Source organism: Xyrauchen texanus, chromosome 43 (assembly GCF_025860055.1).
Source record: "Xyrauchen texanus isolate HMW12.3.18 chromosome 43, RBS_HiC_50CHRs, whole genome shotgun sequence".
Classification (NCBI taxonomy): domain Eukaryota; kingdom Metazoa; phylum Chordata; class Actinopteri; order Cypriniformes; family Catostomidae; genus Xyrauchen; species Xyrauchen texanus.
This window is the reverse complement of record NC_068318.1, coordinates 25,179,707-25,203,112: the sequence shown is the minus strand read 5'-3', so window position 1 is coordinate 25,203,112 and position 23,406 is coordinate 25,179,707. Positions and strand designations below refer to the sequence as shown.

The 23,406-nt window shown below is 37.4% G+C and overlaps 2 protein-coding genes across 2 annotated transcripts in view; both read left to right on the top strand.

Moving 5' to 3' along the window:
* Positions 1-3,216: 3,216 nt before the first annotated feature.
* LOC127636191 (excitatory amino acid transporter 1-like) lies at positions 3,217-13,712 on the top strand. Its single transcript, XM_052116617.1, has 11 exons — positions 3,217-3,309; positions 3,467-3,642; positions 4,050-4,259; positions 4,732-4,869; positions 7,357-7,561; positions 7,644-7,686; positions 8,601-8,872; positions 10,102-10,335; positions 10,522-10,716; positions 10,802-10,936; positions 11,993-13,712. The coding sequence occupies exons 2-11, from the start codon at positions 3,612-3,614 to the stop codon at positions 12,201-12,203; spliced, it is 1,674 nt and encodes a 557-aa protein (XP_051972577.1). The 5' UTR covers positions 3,217-3,309; positions 3,467-3,611; the 3' UTR covers positions 12,204-13,712.
* Positions 13,713-20,849: 7,137 nt separating this feature from the next.
* LOC127635988 (nipped-B-like protein B) overlaps positions 20,850-23,406 on the top strand; it is a 37,143-nt gene continuing 34,586 nt past the window's right edge. The window contains 1 exon segment of the mRNA XM_052116330.1: positions 20,850-20,894. The gene's annotated coding sequence lies outside the window, so the exon portion shown is untranslated.

The window sequence follows — 23,406 nt, the reverse complement described above, 5'->3', positions numbered from 1 at the left end:
CAAATGAGAACAAACAGAAAAGTCTCCTGCTTCTCTGGTTTTTCTCCTGAGAAAAAGACCCCAGTAATCTCACATGCATCTCCTCATCATCCTGATTGGATATGCTTTACTGGTGCGTTTGATTCTGTGTCTCAGTGGGTAGCACTGTCTCCTTACAGCAAGAAGGTCACCGGTACAAGTTTTAGCTCAACTTGGGCCTATTAGTGTGGAGTTTGCATGTTCTCCCCATGTTCGTGTGGGTTTCCTCTGGTTGCTCTGGTTTCCCCCACAGTCCAAAGACATGCAGGTCAAGTCAATTGCAGACTCTAAATTTTGAGTGAGAGTTTGTCTGTATGTGTTAGCCCTGTGATGTACTGGCCACCTGTCCAGGGTTGTTTCCCAGCCTTTGGTCTGAGACAGCTGGGATAGGCTCCAGCACTACCTGTGACCCTATATAGGATAAGCGGCAATAGAAAATTAATGGATGGATTCTGCAACCATAACTGCATCCAAAAAGTTAGGCCTTGCTGCCTAATTAGTTAATGGCATAGCTGACAGCATTTTTGAATGAATAGAACTCTTAAGGGAACTGGTCTCAGAACAGTTTGAAGCACATTATTTTTATCCTACCTCCATTTACAGCCTCTGAATGCAGCGTTTTCAAGTTTTCGTACACAGCCCATGTTTAACCATATTTAATTTTGTGGTTATAATTTTTCTACAAAATGCCACGGTGATACAATGGCTACTGTAATAAAACCATGGTTAATATTTGTAAGGGAAGGTTGGGGTTTACTTAGCATCTGCCTTGTTATAAATAAAGCCTTAGACTAAAGGATTCCTGACAAGTGATCAACAAAAATCTTTAGCTTGGACTAGCATTAGTAATTACTCCTCTCAAATAAACATGCTTTCATTTTAGCTTTAATTTTTCTACTCTTTTTTTTAACCTAACTTCCCTGCTTTACAAAAGATTTTAAAGCCCTAAACGCAAGAAAACCTCACAAACTATCAATAATAATCTTTAGCTTAGCTATTAGCATTAGCTATTTTTTTGTTTTGTTTTTGTCCACATGCAAATTCAACACCTGATCCCTGATTTTCAGATCTTTCGCACTTCATGAGATCTCACAGCTCTACCACTAGTCTTTTTAAAGATGCATGATGGAGGATTGATCTTCAAGAGAAACGGTGCATGAAATGAATGATGTCAGATGTTTTGAATTACTTTGAATGTTTCATGTAGTCTAAAAACTGCTATCTTTGCTGCAGATTACACTGCTCTACATTCTGCTCCATCCAAACTCTCAGACTCAACAAGTTCTGTGAACCCAATGTACTCTCACAACTGCCCTGCTTCCATGTGAGTCTTCAAATGTTCTCCCTCAAAACTGTAAGCAGAAAGGCTGAAAGCTTCTTTTGTGCTTCATCTCTTTTGTCTGCTGGGGGAGAATGTGGGAAGGGGTGAGTGACGGGGTACTGGTCTGAGAGTGTTTGGTCCAAATTACACATTCAAGGCGAGCTCTGTTTATGATTACTCTCACAGAGACCAGACAAAAGCAGAGACATTCCAAGAGCCCAGTGAAGAGGACCAACTTATTCTGAGAGAGGACAGAAACCTACATCATAAACTCATTCACATGGACTCCTCTTAACTCGGGCAAAGAGAGACCGTGATCGAGAATGCGCATGTGCATTAGCTGAATCATATAAACTGCATTTTTGTGTGTGATCTGAGCTAAAGAACCACAATTTATGAGACCATTGTTGTCAGATTTTACTGCTGATTTTGAATATGTTCTTTGTTTATAATCTTGATCAACCGTTTTGGAGATTTTGGTCTTTCCCCATTAAAGTAGATAGGAGCTGTACTTTTATACTGCTTTTTTACACAGAAAATAGCTGTCCGCCCTTACAAAAATGGAGAGGTCTGGCCAACTTTCAGATGCAAATGAGCTTTGTGGCAAACTCTTCATTCCTGCTACTACCGGTGAAGAGCTGCAAACTTCTAGCAAACATTTGTGGTGAATCGCAAGCTCAATTGTATGTGAAAATAACGAGTAGAGGGTTTACGGCAGGTTTCAGAACTCTAAATTTTTTTGTAAGGGCAGCCTGCCCAGGAGCATTCCAAAGATGGGCGCCAAGTGAACTGACTTGCGAAAATGCTCGGAAGGGCTCAGACATTCTGCGAAACTTTTCCTTCTCACAGAAACAATTAAGTTGTATGGGTTTGAACTGAGATGAGGGCTGAGGAAACAATACCAGAGTTTTTGAGTGAACTGTCCCTTTAATTAAATGAATATGTAAATTACATGCCGTAGAATGACATCACCCATGAGGACTGAATCCATACAGATGTATTACAGAGTGGTTCACACACTGAATGAGGGAAGTTCTGTTTGTCATGTCTGTGGGAGAGGTGAGTGTCTGAACAACAACCATCCCATAGGAAGTCCCATCACGTGTGTCATCTAAATCAGTGGTTCTCAACCAGGGGATTGAGACCAACTAGGGGGCCTCAGCACACTTCCAGGGGGGCCTCAAGATCTCTTGAAATGATTTAACATTTTATTGATTATTATAATTTGTATATAATTATTATAATTAAGCTTACTGAAAAGGTTACAAATGTATTAACTCCCTTCAACAGCTTGCTTTTTATGAAGAATATACAGTTCTAGACATTTCTGGAATCACAAGTTTTAAGGATATATCTTATAATATTAATACTGTATCTAATAGCCAACATGGGGGTCTTCGAATATTTTCACCGACAATGGGGGGCCTTGGAGTCAAAAAGGTTGAGAACCACTGATCTAAATAGAAATCAAAGATCTGCTTAGAGAGTGAATGGAGGGCCCTGGTGGGTATTGATTTGAAAAGATTAACCTGTTCATTCCCAGCTATATATCTCTCTGCATTAAATCTCTTTTGGATACAGAATTTGAGTTCTGATATCTTGAATTTGAATATCACAGAAACAGGACTAAACTCCATTCCATGAACCTGGGATATCTGTGCCCCAAGTGGACAATATTTGTACAAAATTAGCATTGGACAGACGTTAATTTGACCTTCGGTATAGCTTCGGTTTAATTTATTCTACCAGATTCATGAGTGAAACAAGCAACAACCCCTCCTGGCACTCCAACATGTACCACTGGGCCCCCCTTTGAAGTGTCTTGAGCATCTCCTATTTGGAGTCGACCAGCTCCTCCCCTTTTGAGAGTACCAGTACCAGGAGCTTCTAAGATTATTAAATTCCCAACACAGGCTGGCTCACACTGATCACTCAAAGCATCTCTCACCATAAGAGCTCACTGGAAGCAGGTAAACAAGTCTGTCTCTCTCAGCTACTTGTAGCTATGGAGGAATTTTTTGGAGTGGCTGGTTGGAGGTCAAATAGCTGTTAATATTTTGTCTTGAGCTACAATTACTACATAGTTGATTTCTATGACAATTGTTGCATTCTCTATCATTTAAATAGATTGAAAGATTCAACAAATCCATTAAGTGAATTACACAATCTGTCAGACATCCAAATCTGATGAAATCCAGACTGTGAGATGACGGATCTTGTCTCAAATAACTGTAATGATGCTGCACTATTCAGCACAGATTGAAGTTGCTTGATGAGATCTCTAATGAGGTCATATACAAAAGGTGGTTTCTTTTATTTTTCAGCTGTAGAGCTTAAAGAAATCAGATATATTTAGATTTTTTTTTTTAATACCATGAAATGTTTTTGTGATTTAGAGGTCGAGTTGAGTTATTACAAATCAACCGAACAACTGTGTCTTATTTATATTCAAAATGCATTTCTAAAATTCAATTCAAACCAATATTCTGGTGCCTGTTTTAACTGGTAATGTTTATGGTAGGGTGAATTCAGGTAAGTTAGTTCACTTTTTTTAAACATTTTGACTCTCAGAAATGGCCCAATTTACCTGAATTCACCATTTATTAAATAAATTTTATTCTAGCCTTTGCTTTTGAGGCTAGAAAAGTTTTGTATCGTTCTCTCTTCATCTTCTGTAGTCTCATTTGGGTCACCGGTTCCACCCAGCTAGATTTCAGTGTGTTGAGTGACACCTCCAGAATGACCAAAAGCAGCGGTGAGAAGTCGCAGTCATGCAGCCGTGTGCAACAGATCCGAGAGGGAATTCACCTGCGTTCCCTCAAGGCAAGGAAGAAAGTGGAAGATGTCTCTAAAGATGACGTTAAGACATTTTTGAGAAGAAATGGTTTTGTGCTGTTCACCATTGGAGCCGTGGTCATTGGTCAGTGCACCTAGTGTCTATAAGTTCAGATGTTGACATTAGTTTCTAATGGCTTTTGTGAAACTTACATTTTTCTATTAAAGGGATAGTTCAACCAAAAATAAAATTATGTCATCGTTCACTCACCCTCATGTTGTTCCAAACCAGTATGACTATTTCTTCCATGGAAAACAAAAGATGTTAGGAAGAATGTTAGTCTCAGTAACCATTCACATTCATTTCATTTTTTTTTTTTCAGTGCATTGAAAGTGAATGGTGACTGAAGCTAACATTCTGCCTAACATGGTGATTGCTCCTGTGGAGTTCAAACCTATAACCTATCAGTTACCAGCCAAGGCTACATGCAGTTTAAAAGCACCCTGATTAGCCCTTTTCTCCAGCACAGCCCATTTGAAATAGGGCTATTAATAGAAATACTTTGTACAGATTAGTGTATCTTAGTTTCTTTTTTATTCTTTCTTTCTTTTTTCAGGTATCATGCTGGGGTTTGCCCTGCGGCCATACAAGATGTCATACAGAGAAGTGAAGTATTTCTCCTTTCCCGGAGAACTATTGATGCGAATGCTGCAGATGTTAGTGCTCCCCCTACTGGTATCCAGTTTGATTACAGGTATGATATTTTAACTGTGGATTTGAGATTTTTAGATTTAAATTAATTTAAAATAAGCGTTTTAAAAATTACTATAATGCTTGAATTACACATAATCCCTGCACACAAAGTTTAAAAAGCAACACCATTAATACAATGAGAATGTGAGAACAATTTGGATGAAGAATTATGGGCGTGGATGCACTTTTGAAATCATTCTATAGGAAGTAAAAGAAAAAAAGAGATGAAAAGAGGGGCGGAAAGACTGGAAAGGAAATAATTGGGAAGGATAAAGCTAAAGGCATTGCTCCAAAAAGGGCCATTAAAGATATAGGGAGCCCCTTAACGATCCCTTTCCCTTAACTTAGCCATGACTGCTGCTATACATACTTGAAATTAGTGGCCAAGTAGTACCTGCACAGACAACAAGCAGCTTAAATGTGGAGCACAGAATTAAAGTGTTTGTAAGAGAATTGGTGGTGCTAAAATGACTAAATTAGGTTTTATTATTTTTGTTTAGTTATTTTAAAAGTATACCGATATAGGTGTCTCATCAAAAATTCATGTTCTAATAGAAAATTTGTAACAAATAGAGAGAAGTGGAAGAGGTGTAAAACATGGAATTATTACTCTGGGAACAGTTTTCAGTTTTCTGTAGACAGTGACCTGTTTGTGCTTCTATTAAAGGTGCTAGTGAGAATGAGGCAGAGAATGTGAAGAAGATCATTTATATGACCACTCACAGTACTGAACAGTTTTTAAGGACAATACCGAGGCATATGCAAACTATTCATCATATTCTTTTCTATTCGATTCTATTCGATTAGATTTGATAAAATTACATTATGCATTATGCTATAATAATTTTAATAATAATTTGTGCCACACTTGGGTGTGGGTGGGGTCTGTTTAGTTAAGTCGGTTCTTTGTAGCTTCACAATATGAGTCATTTCTTTAGTTTGAAACAAGTGCATTGGGACACTGTTTGCTGTTGCCATGGAGACAAAAAGAGGGTGGCATGATCACCCAAATCCAGGCAGGTGGAATTTCCCAGGCCTGTCAGAAAGAGAAAGAGAGAGAGAGAGAGCACTAGATGAGGAAATGCCAAAGAAGAGAGAGGTCAAGAGAGACAGAGGAAATTGTGAAGTGAGAGACTGAACTCAAAAAGATGTTAGAAAGTATGGGCCTCTAGGAGGACAAGGGAATCTAATAATGAATGCTTTCTGTTTTATCTGTTGGGACACCAGGAAGGCCCCTGACACTTTCAAAATCCTAACCTTAATTCGATTGTACTCCCTTTTCTAAAGTTCAGCTCAGGCAAATTGACTTGTAATCAATACTAAAAGACTTTTAAAGTCAATATGAAACAGTGTTTGCATTCCATTTTACCTTAATGTGACGTACTTCTATATGAAAAAGGAGATTCAGTGAGAGAAAATTATAGAGTGGGAAATTGTTTGAATTGTAAAAAGTGAGTGTTAACTACAGTACTGTACCAGAATGGAGCCAGGTGGTTGGAGGGGAGGGGTTGAAAAACAACTGACATCAGAAAAAATGTAAAGTAGTTTCAGAGGCAGAGCAAGTTATCACATTTTGCAGATACAAACATATTTTCTTTGGAATAACCAATGAGGCACCAATGAGTCATGCACAATAAAACTGTAATAGTACATGCTTTTCAGATTAACATTTATTTTATTATTGATTTGTAGATATAAAACAAAGAAAAACACAACATGTATACAATGAATCAACATTTAACCCCCACTATTACCCCTCCCCAATCACCAACTCCACCCTGACCCCCAACAAAATTACCTATGGTCAAGTATAAGAAAACACACAAAAAAAATATAATAATCATACATAAGAAAAACTATACTTCTCTCTCCACAGCCCCTCCCTAAGAGTCCCCCCAAAATGGTAAATAACTGCCCCATTTCTTATCAAACAAATCCCAAAACCCCAGCCTTCTACATGACACCTCCTTAAAAGCTGCCAGCCTCCCCATCTCCTCACACCACTCCCAAAATGAGGGCGCTCCAGCCGACTTCCATCCCCATAGAAGCTGACTGCCAATCATAACACTGGTCAGAAACCCCCATATTGTTTAGCCCCCATATTGATGATCACCCAAAATACAGATTTATACCAATACGTCACACATAAAACAGAGTATGTGTTAAGATTGTAAATAAATTAAATGAAAACTTTTTACAGCCAGTTGTTTTTTGTTAAAACAATCTTAATGTCTGTGCAATGTATTCAACCATCATGTTACATATGGCTGTAGCTGCTAAATGTAGCATTCTCAAAACCTTGTTGATGAATGATGAACACTATAATGTTTCATAATAATTTTAATGTGACCATTAAATGTCCCATCTCAGTTATAAAGATCCTTTGACTGGAATGGGGAAGCATTATACTCTATGCTGTTATTTACAGATTTGTTTACATTTATGATTACACAAGGGAAAAAAATTAATTTTCATTTTCTCCATCCAGGGATGGCAGCGTTGGACAGTCGTGCCTCTGGAAAGATGGGCATGCGTGCAGTCATATACTACATGACCACTACTTTCATCGCCGTGTTTATTGGCATCATCATGGTTCTGATTATCCACCCGGGCAAAGGCTCAAAAGATGAATTCACCAAACAGCAGAAGATCGAGCAGGTCAGCCCTGCGGATGCCTTCCTAGATCTCATCAGGTACTGGGACAGGTGTAACCTGTCAGTGACTTTAAAATAGGGCACAGTGACATCATATTCAATACATGCACTCTTCTTTCAGAAACATGTTTCCACCGAATCTGGTCCAAGCTTGCACACAACAGGTATGAGCATTTGTTCTCTTGTATCAAAACTGAATCGGTTAATTTGACTTTACATGGTGAACGGCTCACCAGTATAATTTGATCAAATAGATTATGCATCTGCATTATAACAAACAAGAATTAAAATAATACCTTAAAATAAGGAATTATAAAAAGAATTTGATTGTTGGAGATGGTTTTGGGGAAGTTCTGATGTGACACTTTAAAGTACAAAAGATAAATACAAATCAGCATCATTTTGCACTCTGGGAGGTCTTGAATTTATAATTGTACCAATACTGATGACAAGGATTGAAGTTTAATGAACTCAAGATGTAAGGTGCAGACCAATAATCATTTAGCATTTTGAGAACCTGGCTTGTATTGGAGCTACAGCTGTTCTTGGATGGCTGGCAAGAGCATTGGCAGAGTTGCAATGCTGCAAAAGTTGAATATGATGGGACAGAAATGGCCATGATAGTGGCTCACAGTCTGTCCGGACATACTCCCCAGGGACACCCTGTAGCCCACGGGACCCAAAATAATGAATTTCAAACATAGCAAAAGATTTGTTCTCTAAACCATGGCTGTGAAAGTTTCCTAGTACTCCAAATCCCTACATCATAAAAAACATCATATAACAGAATCAGTAAAGATTCTTGCATCTTATTAAATGTATTATTTGGTTAGTATTAGATTTCCTTTAGGGTAAATTACATAAGAGTAACTATTCTGATTGCTAATCTGTAAAGACTGTTTGACAGTTTGGTTTTTTCAGTTTCACGTTCATTCGTTTGGCATATACAGTGTATATACAACTTGCCAGCATCTGTGCTGCCTGGGAATTGAACCCACAAACTTTGGTGTTGTTAGCTTGTTGAGTGAGCTACAGTGCATTTTTAAAACTGTCTCCATTTGTTCTTTCTCTCCTTTAGTTCAAGACTCAGTATGGCAAGAGAATAATTCATGTGAAGATGATAGTGAATGATTCTATATTTAACCTAACCAACGCCACCCAAGAGATCGCCCGAGAGGAGGTAATTCCTCTTTCTGGCACCACCAGTGGGGTTAATGCCCTTGGGCTGGTAGTATTTTCAATGTGCTTCGGCTTCATAATTGGGAATATGAAGGAAAAGGGACAGGCTCTCAGAGACTTCTTCGACTCACTCAATGAGGCCATCATGAGACTTGTTGCTATTATTATGTGGTGAGTAAACACACAAACAGAAATTAGTTTAGAAACTGTTTTAAAGTAGCCTAGGGGAGGTTTTTCAATATTCATCTCTTTTGCTGTTTAAAAAATAATTCAACTCTGACATAACATTTTATCACATTGCTTCCCATTAAAATTCATAATTCTATATTAGCTGTTTATTCTGCTTGCCAATGCAGATACCATCAGTATGGAGTCAGTATTTTGTTTGATGTTATTTATTTAATATCTTTGAAAGGATATTTTACCAAAACTTTTTGAATTCTCTCATCATTTACTCACCCTCATTCCATCCCAGATTTGGATGATTTTCTTCTGCTGAACACGAACAAAGATTTGTAGAAAAAATATCTCATAAAGGCAGCAAGTAATCCATAGGACTCCAGTGGTTAAATCTATCTCTTCAGAAGTGATATGATAAGTGTGGGTGAGAAACAGATCAAAATTCCAAAAAGTCCTTAATATATATATATGTAAATCTCCATTTTCACATTCACATTCATCTTCTTTTGCTTTTGGCGATTCACATTCTTCATGCATATTGCCATGTACTGGGCAGAGAGGAGGATTTATATAAAATAGGACTTAAATATTGATCTGTTTTTCACCCACACCTGTTATATTGCTTCTGAAGACATGGATTTAACCACTGGAGTCATACAGATTCCTTTTATGCTGCATTTGTGTGCTTTTTTGAGCTTCAAAGTTTTGGACCCTGTTGACTTGGATTGTATGGACCTAAAGAGCTGAAATATTATTGTAAAAATCTTTATTTGTGTTCAGTAAAAGAAAGAAAGTCATACACATCTGGGATGGCATAAGGGTGAGTAAATAATGAGAGAATAAATAACATTAATCGACAAATAGTTGAATTGTGCCAACACAAAATCTTCCAGGATACTGTCAAATGTATAGAAAGTATCCTGTTCAACAGTAATCAACATTCATCAATACATATTTACTATTGGAAATAATTTTGTAGGAATCTCTTTTTACCCTTTTACAGAACTTAAGAATAAAAAATGTCAGACTGAATTGTTGGAGTTTGGCATAAGTCTGTATTTTTAGTTTATAAATGCAATTAGACTAAAAACTTTTATACTGGGAAGTATTTTAGTAGGTCAGAAAGACTTGTAAATGTATAAAAATGTATAACTCTGCCATCTGAAGGGAAATAAGTAAGTGTACCAGAAGCAAATGTAAACTCACTCTCTCCTTCTCAGGTATGCTCCTATTGGAATTCTCTTTCTGATTTCTGGAAAAATCGTGGAGATGGATGACATCACTGAGATGGGCGGTCAGCTGGGCATGTACACTGTCACAGTGATAATTGGCCTCATGATACATGGTGTGATCGTTCTACCGACTTTGTACTTTGTCATCACACGGAAGAACCCTTTTATCTTCATCACGGGTTTACTGCAGGCCCTCATCACTGCTCTCGGAACATCTTCCAGGTAGGCCCTCAAATTCAAATGGCAGGAAACAGAAATGTTTTTAGATTTATGCATTTATGCAGACGTTCTTTTCCAATGTCTCTTACATACAAGTAAATTTGATCAGTTTCTGTATTTCCTGGGAATCGAATCCATGACCTTAGTGTTGTTAAGGTAAAAAAGTTAAAAAAAAATATTTTCTTCCAGCTCAGCTACTCTTCCAGTCACCTTCAAATGCCTGGAAGAGAATAACAAAGTTGACAAACGTGTGACTCGATTTGTGCTGCCTGTTGGAGCTACGATCAACATGGATGGAACAGCACTCTATGAAGCCCTGGCAGCCATCTTTATCGCCCAGGTTAACAACATGGACATGAACTTTGGGCAGATCTTAACCATTAGGTGGGACTATTTTTAAAACATCATATAAAAGATGATTCATTAAGAAACTTCACAAGTATCACTGACATTCTTTTTAACGATACAGCATTACAGCCACTGCTGCAAGTATTGGGGCAGCAGGAATCCCCCAGGCTGGGCTGGTCACCATGGTGATTGTACTGACCTCTGTCGGACTGCCGACTGATGATATCTCCCTCATCATTGCAGTTGATTGGTTTCTGTGAGTGACCCCTATAACTGTCTATTGATTTGGTTAAGTTATATCACACAGATAATATATTTATTGAAGTGTTTTGCAAAATAAGGTAGAAAAAAAAAACCATCTTTAACAATTTACCACTTCATCCTTGCTTTTATTTGGAACTCTCTTAATTTATCTGTTATCAACCCAGGTTGACACACTTTGACATATGTCCATGAGACTTGCTCCATATTTATATACAGTACTGTGTAAAAGTTTTAGGCACTTGTGAAAATGTTTACATAGTGAGGATGTCTTCAAAAATAATGACATAAATAGTTTTAATTTATCACTTAACATCATACAAAGTCCAGTAAACATAAAAAAGCTAAAATTAATATTCGGTGTGACCACCTTTGTCTATAAAACAGCACCAATTCTCCTAGGTACACCTGGACACAGAGAAAAACTTGGTTGTTGGCAGATAGGGCCATGGCATCTGTTGGGGCCATGGCATCTGTTGCAGGGCTCCCTGTTCTTCTTTTCTAATCTTTTCTATTTGCAAAATAATGTTTGGGAGTCTATTTCCTATTTATATAAATAACCATCTTAAGACAAATGCTTTTGTGAAACATCACATAGAAACGTAATTAGGTTGGCCAAATTAATCATTCCAGATCCCCTTTCCAACAACTTACACAGCTAAAATAGTCTCTTTTTAAACTTGGATGATAACTGAACTGAAAGTGAGAAATTTTTGGCCACTAGTCAAACGTCACTGATATTTAGAAGGAAAGTCTCAGGATCAAATTTAGAAGGAAAGTAAATGTTAAAGGTATAGTTCACCTAAAAATACAATTTCTGTCATCATACACTCACCCTCATGTTGTTCCAATTCTGTATGAGTAGCTTTATTCTGTGGATTACTAACAGATATCTTAGGTGAAATATTAGCCCCACTTTCATTAAATATTTTTTCCATACTTGTTTTCAGTGGGGTTGGAACAACATGTGAATGAGTAAATGAATATCCCTTGAAAAAGCAGATTCTTCATCTCCTCTTTTACCTCCATGCCCTTTCTTTTAAATTTACAGCGATCGACTGCGCACTACAACTAATGTGCTGGGAGATTCAATAGGAGCAGGAATTGTGGAGTTCCTATCCAAAGATGAGCTTCAAAGCCGTGAGGTGGAGTTGGGAAGCTCTGTGCTAGAGGAGAATGAAGTGAAGAAACCATATCAGATGATTTCTCAAGAGAACGAATATGAGAATGAGAAACAACCACAGAGTGAAACCAAGATGTAGAGGATGCATGTTCAGTGTTTAACTAAGGATTTTTTGTGTGCTTATGTATGTATAGTGGCCCCAAAAATTATCTAGACACTTAAGCCACACTTAAGTAACATTATAAAACAAAATTTCAAACAAAGTGGCATTTATTTTAAATAAATATAGCACAGACACACTTTTCAAGCAAAATATTACACAAAGTAGTTTGATAGGTTTCAAATGATAAAATTAGATATATTGTGCAAAACAAAACAAAACAAAAACGTATTTGGACAATTAAACTTTGTAGAAATGTGTGGTAAATCTGACAGGGCACCTTTGTGAACTTGAGGGGGACTGACTTCATATATCCACTAAAAAACACCAGTTGGTTAAAAAAATTTAATAATGGCTATAGGTCAAGTTAGTTCTGAGAACAGGTCTAGCATAATTTTTTTGCCAATGCCACTATTTTTGATGTTTTGTTTTTTGATGCAACTTAAGTGTCTAAAGGAGTCCAAACAGTTTTTGGAGCCATTGTAAGCCTATGTGTTGGCTTTGTTATGTTTTCTTTATTTTATATTTTTCATTTTGCATTTGGTTTTCAGCCTTCTTTTGTCCTTTTACTGTTATTTTATTCTTGTGCTTTGGATATCTCCAGGTCATGCCAATTATTCATTTGATCTGACAGGAGAGGTTTGCATTTATAAAAAAATATAATAATGCATGTTCTTTTTTGTACTTCTTTCATTTTTTCATTAATTAGTTGAAATGTGAATCTATCGTACAGATGGCATTGAAATTAATCGTAGATGCAACAGGTCACACAAGCTACAGTTACAATAATAATATCTGGAATCAAACCTTATGGGTTTGACGAGGTTAAACAGAACAGGGTCATGAATGTACACTGGATTGATTTTAAGCTGAAATTAATTTTACCGTACTTTTATCACAGTTAATTATCCATGTGATAAGAAAGAGTCAATGTAACACTGTTAATGTAAAGTTTTGAACTGAGTGTTCAACATGGTCAGGATTCCATGATTCAAGATCTTTGGTCATTTATAAAAGAGGATAAAATATGTCAAACTGTAAATATCAGGAGAAAATTATGTTTGGTTTGGAAAGATGCTTAACATGTCTTTATGTATGCAAGGACTCATTAATATTTGAGCAGTTATTTTAGCATATCCACGACCTTTTATTGCCATTTGCTAACATTAATAATAATTAGAAATTATTATTAAATGCTACTGATTATTAATTGTAGGTGAATGGGCTGAGTGTTACTCCTAGAGTCCTGTGATTGCGATAACACACAAAGTTTTGTCATTTTGAAAACTGTATATCTTTTGAAACAGAAATAGACACACAATATATACCAATTCAATTGAAAACGTTTTTTTAAATGCTTAAATATGTTTTTCAGGTTGCTGAATATTTCCTATCAAGTGTGTAAAGAACAAAATGGGTATTTAGAAATGATATATAATAAAGATGATAAGGATTTTGTGTATGTTAAATATAGTTTTAAATAAAATGGAGAATGGAGATGCTTTCTGTGGCATTGTGTGGGAATTTTGATAGAATAATTATTGTTGACCAGCTGTGAATTATAATATGATTTCAAATGGTCCCATGTGGCCTATTGTGCTATGGCACTTGTTAGGCCACTTGTGCAATGGGCCTAATGAGAATTTAACATATGAATTGAGAATTGACATTGAATTGAACTAAGAGTTCAATTGAATTAGAATTAAGAAGGAATATAATTAAGCAGTTACTGATTTAAATACATTTATATAAAAAAAAAAAAATTCTTGGAAAAAGGTTTCTACAAATAAAAGACAGAGAAAACTCTAGCTGAAATAATATCTCTCACTTGAAGAAACTCAACTAGTGGACATTTCTACGATGGACTTATGCTGCCACCAAGTGGACAATTGTTTTATCGGACAACAAGCTCCATTTCGACCGGTTGTGATATGCATTGATGTTTGAATCAATCAATCAATCTATCTATCTATCCATGCAATTCTTCTCATCACAATTGTACAGAGGGGTTATCTGAGCTACCGTAGAATTTGTCAGTTCAAATAAGTCTGGCCATTCTCTGTTCACCACCCTCATCAACAAGGTGTTTCAATCCACAGAACTGCTGCTGACTGGGTGTTTTTATGTTTTTGGCACCATTTGTTGTACATTTTAGAGACTGTTATGTGTGAAAATCCCAGGAGATCAGCAAGTTACAGAAATACTCAAACCAGCACATCTGGCATCAAAAAGCATAATACTCCAAATCACTGAGATCACATTTTCCCCATTTTGATGGTTGATGTGAACATTAACTGAAGCTCCTGACCCATATCTGCATTATTGTATGCACTGCTGCCAACATGATTGGCTGATTAGATAATTGCATGGATGATTGTTGGTGCCAGGCTGGTTTGAGTATTTCTGTAACTGCTGATATCCTGGGATTTTGACACACAACAGTAACTAGAATTTACACAGAAAGGTGCCAGAAACAAAAAACATCAATGTATGTACAGTGGGTACGGAACGTATTCAGACCCCCTTAAATGTTTCACTCTTTGTTATATTGCAGCCATTTGCTAAAATCATTTAAGTTCATTTTTTCCCTCATTATTGTACACACAGCACCCCATATTGACAGAAAAACACAGAATTGTTGACATTTTTGCACATTTATTAAAAAAGAAAAACTGAAATATCACATGGTCCCAAGTATTCAGACCCTTTGTTCAGTATTTAGTAAAAGCACCCTTTTGATCTAATACAGCCATGAGTCTTTTTGGGAAAGATGCAACAAGTTTTTCACATCTGGATTTGGGTATCCTCTGCCATTCCTCCTTGCAGATCCTGTGTCTGTCAGGTTGGATGGTAAACGTTGGTGGACAGCCATTTTCAGGTCTCTCCAGAGATGCTCAATTGGGTTTAAGTCAGGGCTCTGGCTGGGCCATTCAAGAACAGTCACGGAGTTGTTGTGAAGCCACTCCTTCATTATTTTAGCGATGTGCTTAGGGTCATTGTCTTGTTGGAAGGTGATCCTTCTTCCCAGTCTGAGGTCCAGAGCACTCTGGAGAAGGTTTTCGTCCAGGGTATCCCTGTACTTGGCCGCATTCATCTTTCCCTTGATTGCAACCAGTCGTCCTGTCCCTGCAGCTGAAAAACACTCCCACAGCATGATGCTGCCACCACCATGCTTCACTGTTGAGACTGTATTGGACAGGTGATGAGCAGTGCCTGGTTTTCTCCACACATACTGCTTAGAATTAAGGCCAAAAAGTTCTATCTTGGTCTCATCAGACCAGAGAATCTTATTTATCACCATCTTAGAGTCCTTCAGGTGTTTTTTTTTTTTAGCAAACTCCATGCGGGCTTTCATGTGTCTTGCACTGAGGGCCACTCTGCCATAAAGCCCCGACTGGTGGATGGCTGCAGTGATGGTTGACTTACTACAACTTTCTCCCATCTCCCGACTGCATCTCTGGAGCTCAGCCACAGTGATCTTTGGGTTCTTTACCTCTCTCACCAAGGCTCTTCTCCCCCGATAGCTCAGTTTGGCCGGATGGCCAGCTCTAGGAAGGGTTCTGGTCGTCCCAAACGTCTTCCATTTAAGGATTATGGAGACCACTGTGCTCTTATGAACCTTAAGGGCAGCAGAATTTTTTTTTTGTAACCTTGGCCAGATCTGTGCCTTGCCACAATTCTGTCTCTGAGCTCTTCAGGCAGTTCCTTTGACCTCATGATTCTCATTTGCTCTGACATGCACTGTGAGCTGTAAGGTATTATATAGACAGGTGTGTGGCTTTCCTAATCAAGTCCAATCAGTATAATCAATCACAGCTGGACTCAATTGAAGGTGTAGAACCATCTCAAGGATGATCAGAAGAAATGGACAGCACCTGAGTTAAATATATGAGTGTCACAGCAAAGGGTCTGAATACTTAGGACCATGTGATATTTCAGTTTTTCTTTTTTAATAAATGTGCAAAAATGTCAACAATTCTGTGTTTTTCTGTCAATATGGGGTGCTGTGTGTACAATAATGAGGAAAAAAAATGAACTTAAATGATTTTAGCAAATGGCTGCAATATAACAAAGAGTGAAAAATTTAAGGGGGTCTGAATACTTTCCGTACCCACTGTATATATACAAACATCCTTTTAGTAAAGAATAGCTGATTGTGTAATTCTACTACACACAATCGCATATTCATGTATATATATATATATATAATGTAGTTCATGGAAGCACACTTGCTTTCAGTGAATTCTAATTTACAATTTATATGAAGTCCCTGCAACAATCCGGGACACCATATTGAAATAGACAGACATAATATCAGAAAATCTAATAATCTAAGGAACATCTTTGCTATGATTAACTGTGGAGGTATCTTAAAGATCTTTTCACCTAGAATGAAATACATCTGTACAAGCAAGCTTTAATTTGATATAGTTCACCCAAAAGTAAAAATGATCTCACCCTCTTGCCATTCCAGATGTGTACGATTTTCTTTCTTCTGCAGAATACACACTATAATTTTTAGAAGAATATCTCAGCTCTGTAGGTCCTGAACAAAAATGTGAAAGTCCAAAAAGCACATGAAGGCAACAGAAAAATAATCAATAGGACTCCAGTGGTTAAATCCATGTCTTCAGTAGGTGTGGATGAGAAACAATATTGAAATCCTTTTTTTTACCATATATCTCCACTTACACATTCTTCTTCTTTTCTTTTTTTAGCAATTTGCGTTCTTTGTGTATATCACCACCTACAGGTCAGGGCTAGTCAAAGGTGGACAAAATAGTAAAAAAGATTTAACCACTGGTATGGATTAATTCTATGCTGCCTTAATGTGCTTTTTGGACCTTCAAAGTGCAGGCCACCATTCACTTGCATTGAATGAACCAACAGAACTGAAATATTCTTCTAAAAAAATACAATTTGTGTTCAGCAGAAAAAAGAAATTCATACACATCTGGGATGGCATGAGGGTGAGTAATTAATAGGAGAATTGTAATTTTTGGGTGACCAATCCCTTTAAAAAATTATGTTGAATTTGTTTAATTTCATACAGTGTGCATTATAAACATGCAGCTTTTCCTCTTTTATAAAATAGCATACAATTTGTATATGTACAGCCAACTGTGCAATACAGATAAAACCACTCAATATTAGCCTATAGTAAAGTGGTACTGCAATATGGAGGACCAGGACTGCCAAAATACCAAATAAATAAATAAATAGTTTTACTAGTTTACAGTAATAGTATAAGTCATTCATTCAATACAGACAATTAATTTCCTCTTTGACTTTCTCTACTCGCAGGTACATTTTATAATTTCTTAATGCACGGACACACCCATCTGTGCCTTTCATTTTGTCAACCACAAGATGTCACTGTAGCCTCCAAGCTTCACTCTGTAGCACTCCAAGCTCGATAGCTGTGCCTGAAGTGGACAGCAGGCCCCTTCATTACCATATGAACACAGGAATTTATAAATAAATAAATGGAATAAGTAGAAAACAATAAATTAGGAAGTAAATACATGTGGAATACATTAATATGGAAACAAATAAATAAAATAATACATAAATAAGGAAACATTTCAACATTAATTTATGTCAAATTTGAACGTATTTATTTATATGTACACTTTTTTCATTTATTTAAAGATATATTTATTTGGTATTTTGGCAGTCCTGCTCCTCCATACTGCAAGGGGGCGATGTTGTGCAATTATAAATTTGCGCGTATATACCAGTTTGATCACAAAACACTGAATCAGTACTAATATCAAATCTTCGTGTCATATCAAAGTTAAAGAAACATGATCGATTTAACATATTCTGGTTTTCTTATTAAAGAGTTAATCAGTTGATTGACAATTATTTAGAAATAAAAAATATATATTTTGCCACGACGTTTATGCAGAATTATTTACACATATGTAACCACAAACACATTCCCGATGAACGAATCTCTACTATCTGATGCTTGAATTACAGGATGTATTTGAAAAGTAATGAGTAAATGAGGTGGGATGAGAGAGGAGGAGAAAAGAGAAAGGAAAGGATGGAAAGCAGAGTGGAGGCTGATGGAAAGAGGTGAGGAGAGGATAGAAGGGATGGCTGGGAAGCCGCGGATGGGAGAAGGAGGGAAGGGCAGGAGAGCAGGCAGCGGAAGTCGGCGGGTAGCTGCTGGTTGGTTCGGCGCCGGTGGAGGGAGTCATTCCTGCTGCAGTGCTTCCGGTCGGCATTTTGTTCTGCGAGAGTCTGTGTGGATTCTTTTATGTGCGTCCAGCAGCAGACCTTCGGCACCGAATCATTTCTGCAATCTTCCAGAGTAAACTGCGATCTTCCGCGAGCGCCGGCGAGAGAAAAGAGCTCCGCCCGTCCGTCTTCATGTTTGCAGTGAGAGGAAGCGGTGCGACCCGGATTATTGTTGTGAGAGGGACACAGCGAGCCCGAACCCCTCCACCTTCACCTTTCAACAGCAGCAGAGCATCAGGTAAACGCACCGGACCTGTTTTGCTGGTTCCGAGCGGCAGTGCAGGGCTGCCCGGTGTCGGGTGGTGTGCGTTGGACTTTCGCAAAGGTTATCAGTGTTATTCAGCACTCGCCCAGTGTTAGCATGCGTTAGCTCGGTGCCGATCCGCCGTGTGGGCCCGCAGGCAAATCCGCGGTTCGGATGCCTAGCGACCAAAAGGCCATAACGGGCTATTTAGACGGGATGAACCGGACCAGGTGCTCATCTTGATATGCAGGTGTGCAGCTGAACCCGAACTCCAGCGATAGAGTGATACAGGCCTGCAGCTCCAAAGCCCACCATATCAGAGTAAACAATACTCTCCTCTAGGAGCAAATCCTATTGACCGTCCATCAGAGCAAAGAATATTCCTCTCTTGGAGCAAATCTGAACCATCTGTTACACTAAACAATGCCCTGCTCTTATTGCAAACCTTACACAATCTATACACAATACCTCACTCTTAAAGCAAACTGGTTTTACTGTATACAAGAATAGCCATTGCTAGTGCAAACCTCAATGACCATCAAAGTAAACAATACTGTTCTTGTGAAACAAATCTAATTAACATATCTCAGAGGAAACAACACTCAAATGAGAAAAATCCCTATAATTTATCCTCTTATTAGCCATCAAATCACAATAGACACATTTTATTCAGGGCAGAAACATTTAAACAAACATCTCAGAGCAAACATTTATTTAGCATTCAGTAAACAAACTAGTCTTTTTAATTAATCAGAGAAAACAGATTATAATTCCAGTAATTCTCTCACAGTCATACTGTTTAGGCAGAATTATTATGCAAGTATTCATTACTAGCTGGTGTTTGCAGGCTATGTGAAAGGAATATGAGTTAATATTTCAGATTTAAATGGCTGTGCATTTCTAGAAACATTTATTACTGAGAGTTAATGTGTGAAGCAGGGGGTAGTTTGTTTACTGTTAATTGTTTTAGAAGAATTTAAGGATTCAGTATGAAATGTGAAGATTTATTAATTATATGGGTTCTCACATATACTCTGCTATAAATAGTTTAGAACTCTTAAATTTAATATATATGCTTAACCTGTAATATATAGGCTAGGTAAAGTACAAAAATCGGAATGAGGGATTTTTTTTTTAGTATGATTGATTAAAAAAGAAACCAATGTCAACAACTGTTTATCTCAACACAGTTAGCATAAGTGTTGAATGCTGGTTAGCTGACTCTGCTCTTTAGTTGCTGTTTGCTCAATGGTAAAGATGCTGACTATCACACCTGGAGTCGCAATTTCGAATCCAGGGTGTACTCCAGTCAGACTTCCTAAGCAACCAATTGGCCCGATTGCTAGGGTGGGTAGAGTCATGTTGGGTTAACTTCCTCATTGTTCCTATAATGTGGTTCCTGCTCTCAGTGGGGCATGTGGTAAGTTGTGGATGCTGCGGAGAATAATGTGAAGCCTCCACACGCACTAGGTCTCCGCAGTAACACGCTCAACAAGCCACGTTAAATAGTTCAAACTTGATAGCAGTTTATGCTCTCAATCATGTATGGGTTTGTCTAATACTATATTTGATCTATACTGAAACGTTATTTTGTGATTATGGTTTGTATATAATTTGAAGATGCATAAATCAAATTGAATTTTTTTTTTTTCAGACTTTTGTTATGAAATTACAGCTGCGCAGAGCAACCGGTTGAATTTGTGGATTGTGCTGCAAGCTTCTAGCACTACTGTATGTATACTCTATTTGTACCTGAAACATCAGATTTTCTCTGTCAGGAATTTACAAGAATAAACAAACTTTAGATTGTTATTTAAAAATGTTTCTGTCCAATGTACTGCTTCCAGATGCAATTATAAAGTCCACAAGCAGCTGCATGTTTTTATGTTTTGAAATGGATTTTGGAGTCTGCAGAGGCTCTGGTAGTTTAGTGGAGGTCCGGCAGCGATTGGCTCATCAGCCCAGAAATACAGCTGATGATAAACTCCAGTTTCTTCCAGATTTGTTGCAAGAGTCTGGGGAAGACCCTGTTGTTCAACAAGTGTTGCTTCAATGCATGACAGGAAACCTTCCTAGTGGAGTGGAAGCAGTTGTAGCAGCTAAGGGGGTCGGGGGAGGGGCAACTACAAAATAAAGCCCATTTGATGAACAGATGTGCATGCAGTTTTGACCACACAGTACGTCTTTTAATGATATTCAGTTTGGATAAAAACTGAAAGTTTTATGTACAGTTGAGTGCATGTATGCATCTCCCAAAGAACCTGCAATTTTGTCATTGTATCATGTTTATCCAAAAAATAAGAAAGATCATCATAATTGCATTTGGTTTTCTATTTAGCACTGCCTTGAAGCTATTTGACATAACCGAGATATATAAATCCTTGCTCTTGTTTTCCCAGCATTGGAGTTCTTTCTAACAGTGGCTGATGTTTACAGTTTGACACCCAGCTTTTGACACTTAGGATAAAGGTGCAAACATTCAGTGATAAACAATAAAGCAACCATGGGAATCATTTGTGTAGATTATTTTGCATGTTGTTCAGTTTACTTAATTAAAATAAACTAAAGCAACACAATTCTAGAACATTTTATCTTACCTTGACTTTATTATGTTCTTCCTAATTAAATTGAACTTTACTTAATTTGAAATAGAACTAAATTAATACTTTTTGTAGCATTGATGAAACTGGGCAGTGGATTTCCATTTCCCAGCACACTTTGCAGGGGAATTGATGGGGTGAACAAATGTTGAAACTAATTGTTATTTCATGCATTTTTGAGTAAGATAAGAACAGGAAGAGATTTGTACATGTTTAATGTTGTGTTATATTGGTATTAGCAAAGGATTGTTTGTTAGTCTGGAGTTTTTGGAGTTACCATTGTGGTGAAGATTGGCAATTGTTCTTAGGTTGAGGATAGACTTGGACTACTTCAGTGATGTTTGATTTGAGTGCTGCTTCAACACACTCAAGGCAAAATCATCAGGATTCGTACAACTTTTCTAAATTTGGCTAATTCGCACTCATTTGAATTCCTACAACTTTCACTACAGCCAGTGACGTCGCTGGACATTGTTTACGTGACATCTAATACACGACAATTACTTCTGTCACACACGACAGCTTCCTGTCATGTTTACACACACTACTAAATGGTTAGGTTTAGATAAGGGGTTTGGGTAAGGGGTAAGTATGGCCTTAACGCCTTGTTTGCAGAACTCGCTCCGCGTTAGACATCCGGGAATTTGCACTTGAAGTCATACGAGTTTATACGAACAACATCATGCTAAACCATACGAAATAGCCAAGACGTAAATTATGTACGATTTTCCATGAGATCGGGTTGTCTGCTTAGCTCTATAAGCAGTTGGTTTCAAAATGTATTTAAGTTTGTACAGCTAGAACAAGTCAGTTCAAACAAATTCTTTTTTTGTTGTAAAAATTTAATTGTGTGGAAAAGTTTTCCTCAATTTAATTAATTGTACTGTTTTTCTTTTCTTTTTTTAGTGTGGGAATATATGTAAATATCTTATCTAGCTTCTGAAAGGCAGTACTAAATATATTTTTTTAATTATATTTGTATAAATTCGGAAAGGGGTGTGTAAATTTATGGGACAAAAGGGGAAAACTTTTGCATTCAACTGTATATGGCTCACTGGGCACTTTAGGATAAAATATGTAAGCCTGGTATTGTGAATATTAGATAAGTCCTAATATTCGGGAGGCAAGGGACTTTATTTAAAACTTCCGCATTCCAGATTGTCTTTTCCAGTTGTCTTCAATAAGTGTTTAGATTCAGACTAGGAGAAAATATTTCGTTTTTTAGGCTTATGTGTTATATACACTGGCAGCTAAAAATTTGGAATAATGTACAGATTTTGCTCTTATGGAAAGAAATTGGTACTTTTATTCACCATAGTGGCATTCAACTGATCACAATGTATAGTCAGGACATTAGTAATGTGAAAAATTACTATTACAATTGAAACATTTTCATAACTTAAACTACTTCAAAGAGTTCTCATCAAAAAATCCTTCTCCTGCAGCAGTGACATCTTTGCAGGTCCTTGGAATTCTAGCTGTCAGTTTGTCCAGATACTCAGGTCACATTTCACCCCACACTTCCTGTAGCACTTGCCATAGATGTGGCGGTCTTGTCGGGCACTTCTCACGCACCTTACAGTCTAGCTGATCCCACAAAAGCTCAATAGGTTAAGATCCATAACACTCTTTTCCAGTTATATGTTGTCCAATGTCAGTGTTTCTTTGAACACTCTAACCTTTTCTTTTTGCTTTTCTGTTTCAAAAGTGGCTTTTTCTTTGCAATTCTTCCCATAAGGCCTGCACCCCTGAGCCTTCTCTTTACTCTTGTACATGCAACTGGTGTTGAGCGGGTATAATTCAATGAAGCTGTCAGCTGAGGACATGTGAGCCGTCTATTTCTCAAACTAGAGACTCTGATGCACTTATCCTCTTGTTTAGTTGTATCTGGACCTTCCACATCTCTTTCTGTCCTTGCCAGAGCCAGTTCTCCTTTGTCTTTGAAGACTTTAGTGTACACCTTTGTATGAAATCTTCAGTATTTTTTGCAATTTCTAGCCTTGTATAGCCTTCATTCCTCAAAACAATGATTGACTGACGAGTTTCAAGAGAAAGCTGTTCCTTTTTGCCATTTTTATTTATACCTAAA

Excerpts from the sequence above, each read along its gene's own strand:
- LOC127636191 (XM_052116617.1), top strand. The coding sequence starts at position 3,612 with ATGAGATCTCTAATGAGGTCATATACAAAAG. Across the intron at positions 3,643-4,049 it reads AATGAGGTCATATACAAAAG|ATTTCAGTGTGTTGAGTGAC; the intron begins GTGGTTTCTTTT and ends CCACCCAGCTAG. Across the intron at positions 7,687-8,600 it reads TCCAAGCTTGCACACAACAG|TTCAAGACTCAGTATGGCAA; the intron begins GTATGAGCATTT and ends TCTCTCCTTTAG.